The 14,893-nt window shown below is 28.3% G+C and overlaps 1 protein-coding gene across 2 annotated transcripts in view; it reads left to right on the plus strand.

The window, feature by feature from the left end:
• Nucleotides 1-14,893, plus strand: part of gig (TSC complex subunit tuberin) — a 242,397-nt gene that overhangs the window by 194,584 nt on the left and 32,920 nt on the right. For both annotated transcript variants that reach the window (XM_075374599.1, XM_075374600.1), the window contains 7 exons: nucleotides 544-698; nucleotides 1,938-2,035; nucleotides 4,069-4,204; nucleotides 5,210-5,287; nucleotides 8,838-8,992; nucleotides 12,039-12,186; nucleotides 13,043-13,238. In XM_075374599.1, the coding sequence (XP_075230714.1) occupies nucleotides 544-698; nucleotides 1,938-2,035; nucleotides 4,069-4,204; nucleotides 5,210-5,287; nucleotides 8,838-8,992; nucleotides 12,039-12,186; nucleotides 13,043-13,238 (966 nt within the window). The remainder of the gene's footprint in view (nucleotides 1-543; nucleotides 699-1,937; nucleotides 2,036-4,068; nucleotides 4,205-5,209; nucleotides 5,288-8,837; nucleotides 8,993-12,038; nucleotides 12,187-13,042; nucleotides 13,239-14,893) is intronic.

Raw genomic sequence — 14,893 nt, forward strand, 5'->3', positions numbered from 1 at the left:
TTATTATATTTATCTTTAAAATTTTCACATATAAATGTAAAAGAACTTAAAGTTTCATGAATCATTTGATGTAATTGAAAAAAACATTCTTACGAATGTTAGTCAAGTGTAAAAAATTAAAACATTAGTTCACACTTGATTTTTCTCTTAGATGGTGGTATTACAGCAGCCTATATCTTAACGTGAAGTAGTTTTAATCTATTAGAGATTAAAAAGGATTCAGACCCTCTCATTATGATAAACATTAAACTTCCTAATTTGTTCACTATTTTCTAAACCAAAATTGCAGTTTAAAAATTATTTTTAATAAATCAGTTAAAACTGAAATTTATTACAGGATCCCAAAATGTAAAATGTAATGCATGACCTCGCAGAATGCTGTCAAACCTACAGGAAAATCCAGTATAAATTTTTGGATACCCATTAAAAAAGTAATATTTTAAAGGTATTAGATTATTAGGCATGAAAAAAGGGAGAGGAAATAAGGTAATTTTTTATTATTACATATTTTGTTTAAATTTTGAATTTTTTTTTTCTTTGCAGATTACCAACAGCAGAGTTTTTTCTCAGTGGTGGACAGAGTGTAACGTGGTTATTAGGAAATAAATTAGTCACTGTAACAACCAGTGGGTGTAGTCAAAAACCATTAAAACATGGTTTGTGTGATAGATGCACCCAATTCTGTCGAATTGAAAAAGGTGAAATATTCTATGCCATATCTTATTTTATTTTAAAATTTTTGTCATTCTATTGACTGCTGTCAGTTTTGATGAGAGACGTTTAATTGTTCATTTTTTATATTTTAATTTGTATTTGACTCTTACACCAATCCTTCTATATCTTTCTGACAGAAATTGAACAGCTCAACCAAAGGATTTTAGCTTAATAATTGCTATAGTAATTTCTAAATTTTTGTGTTAAAGAAATGTTTGCTAAATTTTTAGAAAAAAAGTTTTATTTCCTAAAAATTATTTAATTGAATTAATTTCGTAGTCTGTACTTTAAATTGTGTACCAAATTTAATTAAGATACCCAATCAAGTCTTCAGATATGAATTACTAAGAAACTTATTTAGGTAGTAAACAAAGAGCTTTTGTATAAGTTTTTAAGAATTTTTTCTTTACTTTAACCATCACTTAATGGAATTTGTCTACATAGTTTTGAAAAACTATACAACAAACATGATTTTAAAACATAGAAATAATTATTATTTTAATTAACTTAGAAATCTGTCAAGATTACACTAAAAATAATTCTTGTATGAAATTTTAATGGATTGGCCATTGAGTACAGCTTGTACTTTAATGATTAACACAAGAGTAGGACTGCATTGAGATTGATGATGATTGCATCAAAGTGAGAAAAATTAACTATAATTACTTAACTTCAGTTTTTCTATCCCCTGTTCTCTGTAAAATCACAGAATAGTTACTTTGGCCAGGAACACCGATGAAGGTCAGTATGTTACAGTGTTGATAGGAAGATTTACTTTAATATAAAACTATTATAATGTATCATATACTTGTATATTGTCTGCTGCATATAGGAAAGAAATATAAAAAGTGTTAGGATAATACTATGCACTTCTACACATACATACATACATACATACACTTAACGAGGTATAAGAAAAAATTGTTGTTGTGCTACTACTAATTGATACCTTTTTACTATTCAGTTTATTCTTTAAAGGATAAACTTCATTTCTATGATCTTGAATATAATAATAATAAAATAACTATCATCTGCTTTGTAAACTCATTTCATATTGGAATAAGTGAGAACTTATTCGCTTAGATTTAATCATTAATAATTGATACTGTATTATAGTTTCTTCTATCTTTTTGTATTACTTCAACTTTCAGGTTTGAATTTTTATCTGATTTTATTTATTTTAGCTGATAACCTGATATCTGTTTTTTTGTATTTGTTTTTAGATCATCCAATATCTCCTACATCAGAGGTAGTTAGTGATACAGACAGAAGAGCCCCTCATGGAAAACACCTCCCATTATCTAGAAGTACAAGTAATGATGTATGTTATTTTTATTATTCTTTATAAGTTTTGTCATCTTTATTTATTTTTTAATACTTTTTACTTTTATCAATCCAAAATTTTGGTTAGTATAAATCTGTAATTAAAAAGATTTAATAATGATAATTTTTAATAAAAATAAAATACAGATTTTTAAAAAGCAGTGAAAGAAAGTAAAAATAATATTAAAACTGAACCCAGAAAAAATAAAAATGTTAAAAAAATAACAGAGATTGGTATAAGGTACTACACTAGTTGAATTGTAGTTTTGTATTGCATATCCAATTCTATAAAAAAAATTATATCTATTAATAAACAGTCAGTGTGGGTCTTCACATACTTACTCCGCAGCTCTAAGCTGAATAATTTTGTTTCATGCTATCCATCAGACAGTCTTGTAGGTTGTTTTATCGATTTAAGTTTTGTTAAGAATCTGAGGTGAAAACTTGAGTAATTGTTGTTACCATGAATATTATGATCTGATTTGTGCTGGGTGAAATTTTCTTCTATTTAAATTGAATGATTTTTCATTTTTAGATTAAACTGGTATGTCCAATCAAAATTTTGTCAATATTTTGGTAACTTAAAACAAGAAGCAGGTATCAAAAAAATTATATAAATTTTGTTAATAATTTAATTGTAAAAACATGTTTTATATACTCTAAAGTTCATCACTTTAGAGCTTTTGTAATACTTTTTAAAATAAAATTGAAAATTTGACATTTTTAAAACAATTAGATCTCTTATTGCAAAAATATTTGATATAAAAGTTTAATATAATCGGATAGAATTTTTATTGATTTTTGAACGTGCTACATCCACTATCAATAAAAAATTGTGTTTTAAGATTTACAATTATGCAAATTAATGTAGGAAAAGGGACCATGCTTTTTCTTAGAATCAAATTCATTTTGCATTACCTATAACTAGGAAAAATATAAAATATAGAAATTTCTCTCATAGCAATTAATTTAACCCTTTAAAATGTTAAATGAACTAGTGTTCATGGAATATAAAAATACTTATTAAATACCTATTATTAGTCATCCAACTATTTATCAGAATTTCTCTGTATATGTTTATATATTTAATTTTATATTGATACTTTAATTTTTCTATTCGAGATAAAGTTAAAAGAAATAAATGAACCACTAAAAATTACAATTTTTTTATTGTGCAAACAAAAAATTATTATAGTAGTTTAGATTATCTTTTATTTTCTTTATATATTTCCTTGCAGCAGCTCAATGTATCATCAGTCATTCGGCTGAACTGAATATTTGTTTCAAGTTTTCAATTGAACCCAAGTTGTTGCTTAATTGTAATTGGGCACAAGCCTATATTTACCAGTGTAAAATAAATAGTTTTCATATTTTGCAAGTATATTGTGTAAATTTGTTTGCAGTTTCTTTATCAGCATTTGCATGTTCATGTTGAATTCTTACATTCTGTAATTCAGTACGTAAACTGATTTTAAAGCAAGTCAAACCAGCCAGAATTACCTAAACGTACTTGTATCTTAGTAATTTTAATTTATCATTTACAGTTCAGAGAAAACTTGTCTTTATTTGTGTAGGTTAATATTTGTATGTTTTTTAGTTGCATTCTTTCAAACATATTAGTAACAAGCAGCACATTTCAATAATTTTCTTATGTTGATTTCGAATAGATTGTATTGCATTTAAAAGATTCACATGTAATTTATTCTTATATTCATCAGCCTGTTTGAAGTGGTTCGTATTGTTACGTATTCATTCCAAAAGAGTCTTCCAAATGTGGTTTTTCACAGTTTTCATATTTTTTAAATTATTTTAAGTTTTTGCTTTAAGTGTAATAATAAGATTGTGATATTTGTAATATGAGACATACCTCAAACTTGATTAGGATTTGAATATAGAATCTTCCATATAAAAAACAGAGATGCTTACTTAAGGTAATAAGTAAATTATTAAAAGACCATTCTCTTTTCAATTTATTTATATTTTGACATAATTTGGTAAGGGTTAGTAAATATGTATGTAATAATTTTGCAGATCACTCCACAATCAAGTTCAATATTGGCATCAAACAATTCAACAGCAGCAAGCTCACCTAGTGAAGAAGTAAAACGAGGTCTTGAATCAGGATTAACTGAGCCAGAATCAGGACGAATGGATCAGGTTCTTTATGGTAAATATTTTACATAAAGTTTTTGTTTCTTAATAATGCATGATGTTGTTGCATTTTTCTCGAAAAATCATTTGTAAATTTGTTATGTTTACATAAACTATATTGAATTACTTACATAAACTTTTAAATAGTTTGTATGTAAAAAATCTGTATTTACAAGTGAAGATAGTATAAAAAATTACATTGAAGTATATTTTAGAAAAAAAGTGAGGTACATTTTACAATGCATTTTCTATTAATTATTAATAGAAGGTTTTAGAATATTTGACTGTGTAAAAATAAATTCTACTTTTATTAGAAGGAGAACTTTGCTATGACATATATATAATATGCTGTCTTACAACTTCTTTGGTTGAAATTTATTTTCTGGTTAGAAAAATAGCTTATCCAATAGCTTTTATGACACAATATATATTATTATTATCAGTACTTATATTCTTACTGTTATCCAGTAAATTACCTTAGAATCTGTCCAGAAGTAATATCCAAATAATTTCAGTTGCTATAATCATTGTCAACTTTGCTCATGTCAAGAAAGTTTTAATGATCACTTTCAGCATCATTAAATCGTATAATATAAATGCTGCATTTCTTTCTTTTAAAGTTCACTACATATTTTGAGAAATAATAAATAAAAAACTGAACAAATTAATGAAAACTCAAAGACATTTCCTTACACAAATGCGAGTTAATTGATTGTCAATAAAAAATATTAAGGTAAAATTTTCAAAACATTGATACATATAAACGTTTTTTATATAGTATTTTTGAAGTTCTGAGTTTTTTATTGATAAATTAAATACATCAGTGTAGTAGTTGTTTAAAAAATGTAAACCAGTTAAAATAAAATCAAATATGAAAGAGTTTTAAAAAGTTTTTTTTAATCTTTCGTAACTGTAATATATTCAAATTGGGTTTGATTTGTATTAGATTATCACATTATTATTAATTGGTGTGGTGTATACATTATAATTATGATTGATAATTTTTATTTATTGTAATTAGGGGTAGATCGCAGGGAACCTCAGTTATGTGCATGCTGGTGTCAAGGCTGGGCTGAAATCTACGTTCGTCGTCCTACTGGTATGAAAAAAATTATTTTGTGATTCTTCATTTTTCAGTGTTATTATAAATTTAATCTCACAAGATTTTACAGGATTTAAATGAAGAACAAATTTTCTTATTCAGTTATAAAGTTTCTCAAAATAAATCTGATTTTATTTTATACATTTAATGAATTTATTATGTCTGAAGTGAATAAACATCATTCAACTTATTTCATAAATTTAGAAAGTAATAACAATGATAAAATTATGTATCATTGCAACAAGTTTTCATGGTTTCTTATATATAGACTTATTTAAAATGGTGATTCAGTTGCTGAAAGTGAGGCATAGGAACATTTTTAGAAATTACATTGGCAGCATTGGATTTTGTTTTACAAATGTAAAATTAATAAGGATTTTATTAGATCTATGATAAATTTATAATGTAATTTTGGTTAATAATTTATCTTTTTCATTTTACTTAAAACTGACAAGAAGATAATTCACAAACTTGGAATTAAAAAGAAGGTTTTAAACCAAAAAGTTGCAAGATACGTTTTTTTCTAATACTAGTCTAGTTGTTAAAAGCTTAAATTTAATCTTAATTTTAAATCTCTCCTCACAAATGCTGGAATCTTTTGAAATAACTTTTAAATTATGTTTTTTTTTTTTTTTATTTATTTATTTTGTTTGTACTGAATTCTTGTACAGTACTTAGTATTAACCTTTATGTGAAAAAATAAAATAAAATGTATTTTATTTTTTATTTTTATGTAATGTAATGATAAGTAATTTTTCATGTTGTATTTTTTATATTTAACTAGCTGTACCTGCCACGCTTCGCTGTGGCACAGTGTGGTTGCATGGATGAGAAATGAGAAATAAAACAAAGCATATGTTTCATAGAAGTTTAATTTTGCAATACTTGTGGATATACAATATTTTTTTGTTTTTTCACTGTCTGCGTAGATATAAAGGCTATCTGGTTTGCCGACTCGGGAACACGCACATACAGTTGTCCATGTGAGAAGCAATCCGCATCTAAATCAAAACCACACAATTCTAAAGATTGACCTTGAGCTTTATTGATTGTGCCAATCGAATTGGGAATTGCAATCTTTTAAATTGAAATGGTGTATATGTCGGGATCATAGATATTCAAGAAATGAGGACATCTTCACCTTTGAAAGGCTCCGTTAAAATCGTTGCTTCCACTACGTTATTCATCAATTTCTTAACTACAAGTTGCGTGCGGTTACAGAGTTTTGGCTGATTAATATTCCGCAACAGGATAATTGGCACACCTATTTTCAATTTTAATTGAAAATAGTGTGGTGGCATCCCTGGCAGATCAAGTGAGTTTAAAAATTCTGTTGGATAATAAACTACTTCATCTGCTTCCACAACGGTGTCTATCGACTTATATGTAATTTCCTCACTTTGAATGCTGGATTGAATAACATTATTAAGTTGAGACATCTTTATTCTTTGTGGTAAGGATAGCTCGTTCACTGAGCCAATCGTGATTTCTATGATTAATTTGAATATCAGGAAATACTTTTCGATCAGTTCTTCTTTCAATGTTACTAAATTACAAAAATTATTAGGAAATGATATTCGTCTAGACGTTTCATCGACTGGCAGCTGTCCGTTTCCAATGTCCAGTAACTGTTGTGAGAATACCTCAGCTGATGGATCATTCTGCAACTGGACACGCATATTTGTAGTCAACTGCAATGTACATACGTGTCGCCACAGTGTTGAATATTTCAGGCAAGCATTTATTTCGTCTGCTGGTGTCGATAGAGAAATTACAGGCAATGTTTGCCTAAAATCTTCTGTGAGCAATATCAAAGCATTCCCGAATGTTTGAATGTTTCCACGCAAATCTCGTAACGATCGATCAAGAGCTTTAAGCGATTTTGTATGTGCCATCGTGCATTCATCCCAAACAATGAGTTTACATTTTTGTAATACTTTTCCCCATACAGGATGCTTTGGAAATATTGCACGTGGGAGTCTCGATGATTTGCATGTTTAATGGCAACTTTAGAGCTGAATGCGCAGTCCTTCCACCTGGTAATAATGTTGCAGCTATTCCAGACGAAGCAAGAGCTAAGGCTATGTCATTTTTTGATCGAACCGTTGCTCGAATCAATCTAATGAGGAATGTTTTCCCAGTTTCTCCTGGCGCATCCAAGAAGAAGATCCCCCCAACTCCGTCATTTATCATTTGCATTATACGATCATAAATGCCTTTCTGTTCACGTGTTAATTTGGGAATGTTTGATTGGACATATGACTGAAATCACCAATGTTGTAACTCTGTTCACGGCGTAAATCCACATCAAATGAAGCAATTGCAGCTCGGGTAGGTGCTGGCATTCCCAATTGACTAAGAACTTTATTTGCATTAGCTAAGCACTTGCCTTCAATATTTATCAATGCTTCATTGTAAATGCCTTCTGTAAATTCAGACAAACGTGAATATTTAACCTAACAAAGGATTTTTTGGTCATTATGTAGGGATATTATTTTCTGTGTATTTGGTTATTTCGACTTTTTTTGTTTGCATAGTCTTAAGTCTGGGCTATAAGAAAGTTGGGTGTTTTAATTTATTTACTGTAAGTCATCCTTCTTGGTGGCTTTTCTTTTTGTTGGTGTGTTTTTTTTTAATAAAATACAGATGTTTTAGCTGTTAAATATAATTCAAAGAAATTTGTTACTTAATCAGTTGTGATTTTGTTTACATTGGCAATGGCCATACGGGCTCTTTGTGATTGGTCGTGTGTTTGACAGCGGCCATCTTGCATTGATCTGATTGGTTTTCCTTTGTTTATATTTCCATATGATTTATTAGCCTCTTATTTATTAAAAAACTGTACAAATTAAAAATAGATAGATAGATTTATTAAAAATAGATGAAAACAATCTTTGATGCGGTTTATATATTGTGCTAAAATTTTTTTTTATCGTGATTTATTTTTTTAATAAAATACAGATGTTTTAGCTGTTAAATATAATTCAAAGAAGTTTGGTCGTTGTGTTTGACAGCGGCTTCTTGCATTGATCTGATTGGTTTTCCTTTGTTTACATTTCCAAATTAAAAATGTACAAATTAAAAATATATAGATAGATTTATTAAAAATAGATGAAAACAATCTTTCATGCGGGTTATATATCGTGCTAAAATTTGAGCTCAATCGGTGCCGAACATTTTGAGTTTTTGAAGGGTACACAAACGAACTTAACATTTATATATATATATATATATATATATATATATATATAGATTTAGTAGTAACCAAGGCTGTTCAACTATTTTTAAAAACTGATAATTATTTATCACTGACTATTTACAATCACTGTTGAATTGATGGTTCTTCTTAATTTCATTAATAAAACATTTTATCCATGCATATCAAGGTATCACTTAAAGTACTGTTAAAGGTTTAATGTTAACTTAATATAGCAGGTATTTATTTAAACATAATATATTATTCACATCATATAACTGTTTTTAAATTTAAAAAAAAAAATATGAAAAATGGTTAAATTGTTATATGATTGAATGTTATTGATTTCAGGTGATATGTCATGGGTGATGAGATTACAAAATCAGCCACAAACTCTAACATCACCTACTGAGTTCCTTCTTAATGATATTGCTACATTACTATTCCCTTCACTGAATAAAAAATCTGGCTTTGATACAGATATTAATGTTGATTTGGATGATGAAGTAAGTAATCTTGTTTAAAAATAACTGGTTAATCAAAAAATTAACTTGGAAATAAGTGTATAATTAATTATATTTATATAATTTAGTTTTTATATTATTTTGCAATTATTATTACCAAAGTAATAAGGGCAGAATAAAATCAGTTAAGATATACACAAAAGAAGGAAGAGTTGAACAAATAAAGTAATACAGTTATTTAGGAGGAATATTTCAGAAGACTGAAACACAAAAAGAATAAAACCAGAATTGAAGCTTCATGTAGTTTTGTTGATTTTTTAATTTGAAATTACATTAACTGCTATAGTTATTAGCAACAGAAAAATGTCCACAACATGCATTGAATTGAATTGCACCCAGCATTCTTAACTATGGTAATTTATGGGAAATAATTTGTTGAATGTAGCTTTGGCTGTTGGGACATTCTCACCTCATAGCATTTCATTTCCAGGACACTACTCTATGAGATATTCAAAAGTTGTACTACCAGGTTGTAATGGGCAGCAATTGTTATGAGAAATTTGTTATTTTTATAAGGTTGAGTTATACTGAAGTGGCACATAAAGTGTTATGTTTGATACACGAACACAAGGAAAAGAGAAATTTGATATATTTGAATTGCAAATATGGAAGTGATAGAAAAAATTAAGTGAGCAGAGAGAAAAATGAAACAGACACATCCAGCTCAAAACGGAAAGGGTGGTGCAGCTTTCTGAATTTAACTTCTTTCATAGGGGAAGGGTAGTTTCCATGGTGGAGGGGGTGCTGTGCAATAATACACAATAATGAAAGTAAGAATAAAATATTTATTTTTAAAAAAAAAAATTTTGTAGCAATAGTTTTTAAGGGTTAGATGCAAATTGTCTATAGCTTCAACTAATTGTTCCTTGTTAGCAAATACCCATTGTTTGTGAATGCTTAATATAGCTAACCCATTTAACCTGTTTTCACCAATGGTGCTTCTTAACCATATTTTAATATGATGAAGGGAGCTATGTGCACAGCCCTGCACATTAAGTACTATGAATCATTCTCATTTAGCTCAGTACTTAATGTACAGGGCTGTGAAAGCAGTATCAGCAGAGCCCTTCTAATAGTTGGGAAAAACAGTTCTTTTTTTAAAATCTCAATTATGTCTAATGCTTCCTGTACCTCATTTCATATTTTGACCAATTCCCTTTCTCCTTCAATGCCTTCTAAATTGTAGAAAGTTGCACAAGATGAAGTACTTTCACTCCATTCCTCCATTGAAACACCCCTCGTGTTATTCGGATGGAAATTTATCAGTGAAAATGCAGGTGATTTGTCTCCAGAAAATCTGACTTCTAAAGATGATTTAATAGAATCCAAGGAAGGAATTATTAGAGACCTTTTCAAAATTTTTGATGGATTTTTGGCTGGATGATTGCTTCCATGCTTCTGTCAATACCAATGCAAGCGGCGGTTATATCAACATTTTCAAGTATATTGCAATGTCACCTTAAACGGCAGCCATGACATTCTCTGCATCTTCCGAATGAACTTGTAGCATGTCAAGATTAATTAAATGTGCTGGTTAGCGTTGAATATGCCAATTGTCTTCAGTTAAAGTTCATTTGCTAAAAGTTCCAGTATAGCAGAATACTTAGCATTTAATGCTACTGACACAATAGATATGATCAGCCTCACCATCCATGAACGATTTTGCAAATTCCATTGCAGTTTGATGTCCTGGGATGTACATGTGCTTTGCAATAAATCGTACATGTCCTTGTACTTAATGAAAGGTCTGATGGAAAAAGATCCCCTACCTCTTGTGGAAGAATCACTAATAGAAAGTTCATCAGAGATACCAACATTTTTTTTTTTTTTGGACTCCTGGACCCAAAACTGATGTTTCCATATATCAGTATCACAATCATAAATTTTTCACCCGGTAGTTAAGTGTTCTCCTTTCTTACTGATGAATTCAAGATAAACTAGAAACTAGCCGATTTTTGACAACTAGCAGTTGTCAAAAGTAATATTGGTCATTAGGCGTCATTTTGAATTATTTTTAATTGTTAATCAAAAGTGTTCATTATTCAAAAGAACTTAATAGAAATTATAAACTTAAGTACGAAACTGTATTTTACATTGAAAGATCCAAAAGAATCCCTAGTGGCATAACACTTACAAGCATAAAAAGATTACCAAAAAATGAACAATATTCAAATATCCATTTGTTATAATAAAGTGGATGGTAAGTGGCCAGCATGAAAAAACAAACTTTATTAGTCATAAAAAATTGCATACACTACTTACATACTTGTGTGAAAGTAACAATTGCACTGACTCTAACCAAGTATGCATGCACTCTTATGTATTTGGTAAATAGCTTCTGAAGTATTCCCACCATGTCATTAAATGAGATGAGAGTGACGAGACTATTCTAGAAAACTCTTGTTACCACAAGTAAGATGGCAGCAAGTAATGGGTGTGTTAACAGTAATTCTTAAATTTTTTCACAGATGGTGCAAGTGTCTATTTTAGAATTAGTTTTTCAAAATGTTTACTTTTAAATTTTTCAAAAACTTGTTATTTATATATATATTTTTAAAAATTCCATCTTGGAAGGGTGGTAGCTGCTGCCCCCGTGTCTCCTCTGGATATGTCCAAAAAATGAAATAATGAGAAAAGTGAGAGAATAGAAATTTAATCTAAACAATTTGGCTTAGCAATTAAACAATTAGGTAGGATATGTTATTACTAGAGAGCATTGATTTAAATATTATTATAGAGATAAATAGAAAGTACCAAGAGACAGGAAAAAGAAAGTAAAAATTATAGATGATCTAAATAGAAATGGGAACTATCCAGAATATAAAATTAAGCTGGAAGTAGAGAATTGAGGTAGACAAAGTGCAAGACAAGGAACCTTCCTCAGAACAGAACTTGTTTTGTCTTAGAAGTCTTGGAAGATATGATGTTGCTTATGGTTGTTATTTTATAATGTTAATTCTTGTAAGTGTTCTTTTTTGTAACATTTATAATAATATAAAAAATAATTTATTATTGTTACTAATTGTAGGGACTTTGTAATGGAGTGACTGGACTCCAAGATTTGAGACAGATATCCGATCCTGTCTCCATACCATGTTCACCAGTACGTCGCAGCCCATCGCGAAACAGTTCTAGAGATAGTGTTGATACTCTTGGTGATGATGATCCTGACCTTGGTAAATCAATTTTTTGTGTAAATGAAAGTTTTGTAAATCACGTTACAAGGTATATGTGATTTATGTTTTTGTAAATGTGTAAATCACATTTTGAAAATGAAAGCTTTTTTGGATTTTTGTCGTTTGTAATTATATTCTATTCATTGGTTATCTATTACTGCTGATGTGACTGATTTTTTCAGGTATTACTTTTTACTTTTAACACTTACGTTTCAATTTGGCTTTCTTCTAGTTATGATAATAATTTTCATCTTTTAAACAATTTATTTTTTTTTACAAAAAATATCTACTACTTATGAGTAGCTGTATTTATTACAATTTTATTTCTATTTACACTTTCTGATTAAATATATTATAAAACTTTAATAATTTTATTTCAAGTCTTATGTATCATTAGCGTTATTTCAAGTCTTATGTATCATTAGCGTTAAGTTATTCATTAACTTTATTTGTTAATATACATACTATTTCTAAATTTGAGTTTACTTTGTAGATGTATGTATGGTGATTTTTTTTACCAAGTAATGGTACTGAGTTGCATGTTATGCTTGTTGGTATTTATTTTGCAATATGTGATAAAATTTCTACTCATCTGATCTACTCTTACAGATTTAACATCCTTCCATTTGATTTTCTATATCTTAGAATGCTAGGATCATATTCAGGTTGCGTATGGTTATATAGTTTTTCAATGGAATTAGTTTAATAGTTATCATTGGGGCAGTAACTGATTTTTCATACTACCACGTTTCTTTAATCTCTTCTGCTAATAGATAATCAGTATATTTTTAGTTTTTTTTTTTTTGTAAAAATTGAAAATTAATTTATAAGAATTTATTTGTTTCCTGTATAAAAGATGATGGCCGCCCTGGACGATCACGAAATCCGGTTAAACGTTCTAATTCCAGTCCAGAGATGAGTGCTAGTTGGAAAAATCCATTTCTCACTGGAGCTGTAAGTGGAATGGGAGGAGGCTTATCTGATGAAATGGCTGGACGTGGTGATAGTAGTTCAGAAATGAAAAAGAAAACTGTCTATACAAAAGATCTGAGGTAATATCTGAATTCATTTTTTTTTTATAACTTTAAAATTTCTATTGTGGTACTTCATTATAAATAGTAAATGAAAATAATGATGTCATATTAAAAAAAAGAATGATATTTTCAGTTTTTTTTTTTGGGGGGGGAGGTTTTATGTTTCCAGTTACAAGACAACTTGCAACTGGGGTGAAGCATATATACATCAGTTTATTCATCTTTTTATTCTAAATGTTCAAGATTTGAATCTCATTTAACCTTGGCATTTTTCACATGCTGAAAAAATTCCATATTGTATTTATACACACACAAATATTTGGTGAATTTAAATTTAAAAAAAAAATTAAAATCCAGTCTATGTGTGTTATAATTTTTAAACTAATTTTATAAAAGTGTGTAATATATAATTTTTACGTTTAACTTTAATTGTGAATTGTTAATATTAATTATCAAATTATGTTAATCTCTTGACCAGGAGAAGTGTTCATTAGGACAACCAAACTATCATGTTTTGGTGGTACTTGAAAAATGATAGAAAAGGGCTGTTTGTATTTAAGAGTGTATTACACTATTCTAAAGCTTTTACTGTAAAGATTTTAATACCTGCTTATATAATTTAATTGCTGCTTAGAAAAAAAGTGTTTATTTTTTAAATCAAAAAACTTTAGTTAGTTATTTCTGGACCATATTTGATTTCATGTGGTGTATCAGGTTTTTATGAAGCTTTCAGGAAGAGAGAGTGCTTCTTGGCAAGCAGGACAAGCAAGCTTCCATCCTCTTAGTTTTATATTTTCTGTCTGTATTTTAATCTTGTTTAAAATCCATTAAAAGTATCTACTAAAGAAAAATTTGATTCCTAAGTTCAGTTAAAGTTTAAATAATTATGTAAATTTGACTGTCCCTTTTTAAACAGATTCACTTAATTTCTTTTTTCTCTTAATATTGTTAAATATTAATATCTATATTTCTTTTAAAGCCCTAAATCATTTGTAATATATTTTGTAAATTGAACAGGTTTTTTCTTTTGCTTTCTTCTATAAATTTTAATTCGGTATAATATTAGTTATAAATAGCATAAATCATGTATACAAAGCTTAAAAAAAGTTCAACTGTGAAATGTGAATAAAAATTAAATTTGCATATTTGGTTTCCCAAACCTGCTTAATATCTCGCATTTACATCCTAAAATATTTATATGTCCATGTAAATATACAGTGTTTACTTGGCTGTATATTTTAAGATAACTTTTGATTTAAGGGATCGATTTTATAAAACATTTTAAATTCAATCAAGAGGTAGAGAGCAGTTGATGCACTACTTCACAAAGGGGAAAATTGATGAAGATTAACTTTTAGTAATATTACCACTGAAAATCTGTTTTCAAGAAAAAACAAATCATATGTAAATCCTTAAAATTATACTCTTTAAAAATATGTTTAACTTTTAAATCCATTAACAATTTTTAATTCATTCATTGACTTTAATAGAGTTGGCTCTGTTAATTTACACACCATACTTAGTTGTTTTGTCATTCAGATTTTTCAAATTCATCATGATCATTTATCATTCAACAGTAATCTCAAAATGTACCTTAATACTTTTTGTATTAACAAATATGGATTACTGTTTAAGATTAAAGCATGATAGAATCAATCCTTACATGTTATTTG

This window comes from Lycorma delicatula, chromosome 9, assembly GCF_047948215.1.
Source record: "Lycorma delicatula isolate Av1 chromosome 9, ASM4794821v1, whole genome shotgun sequence".
Classification (NCBI taxonomy): Eukaryota; Metazoa; Arthropoda; class Insecta; order Hemiptera; family Fulgoridae; genus Lycorma; species Lycorma delicatula.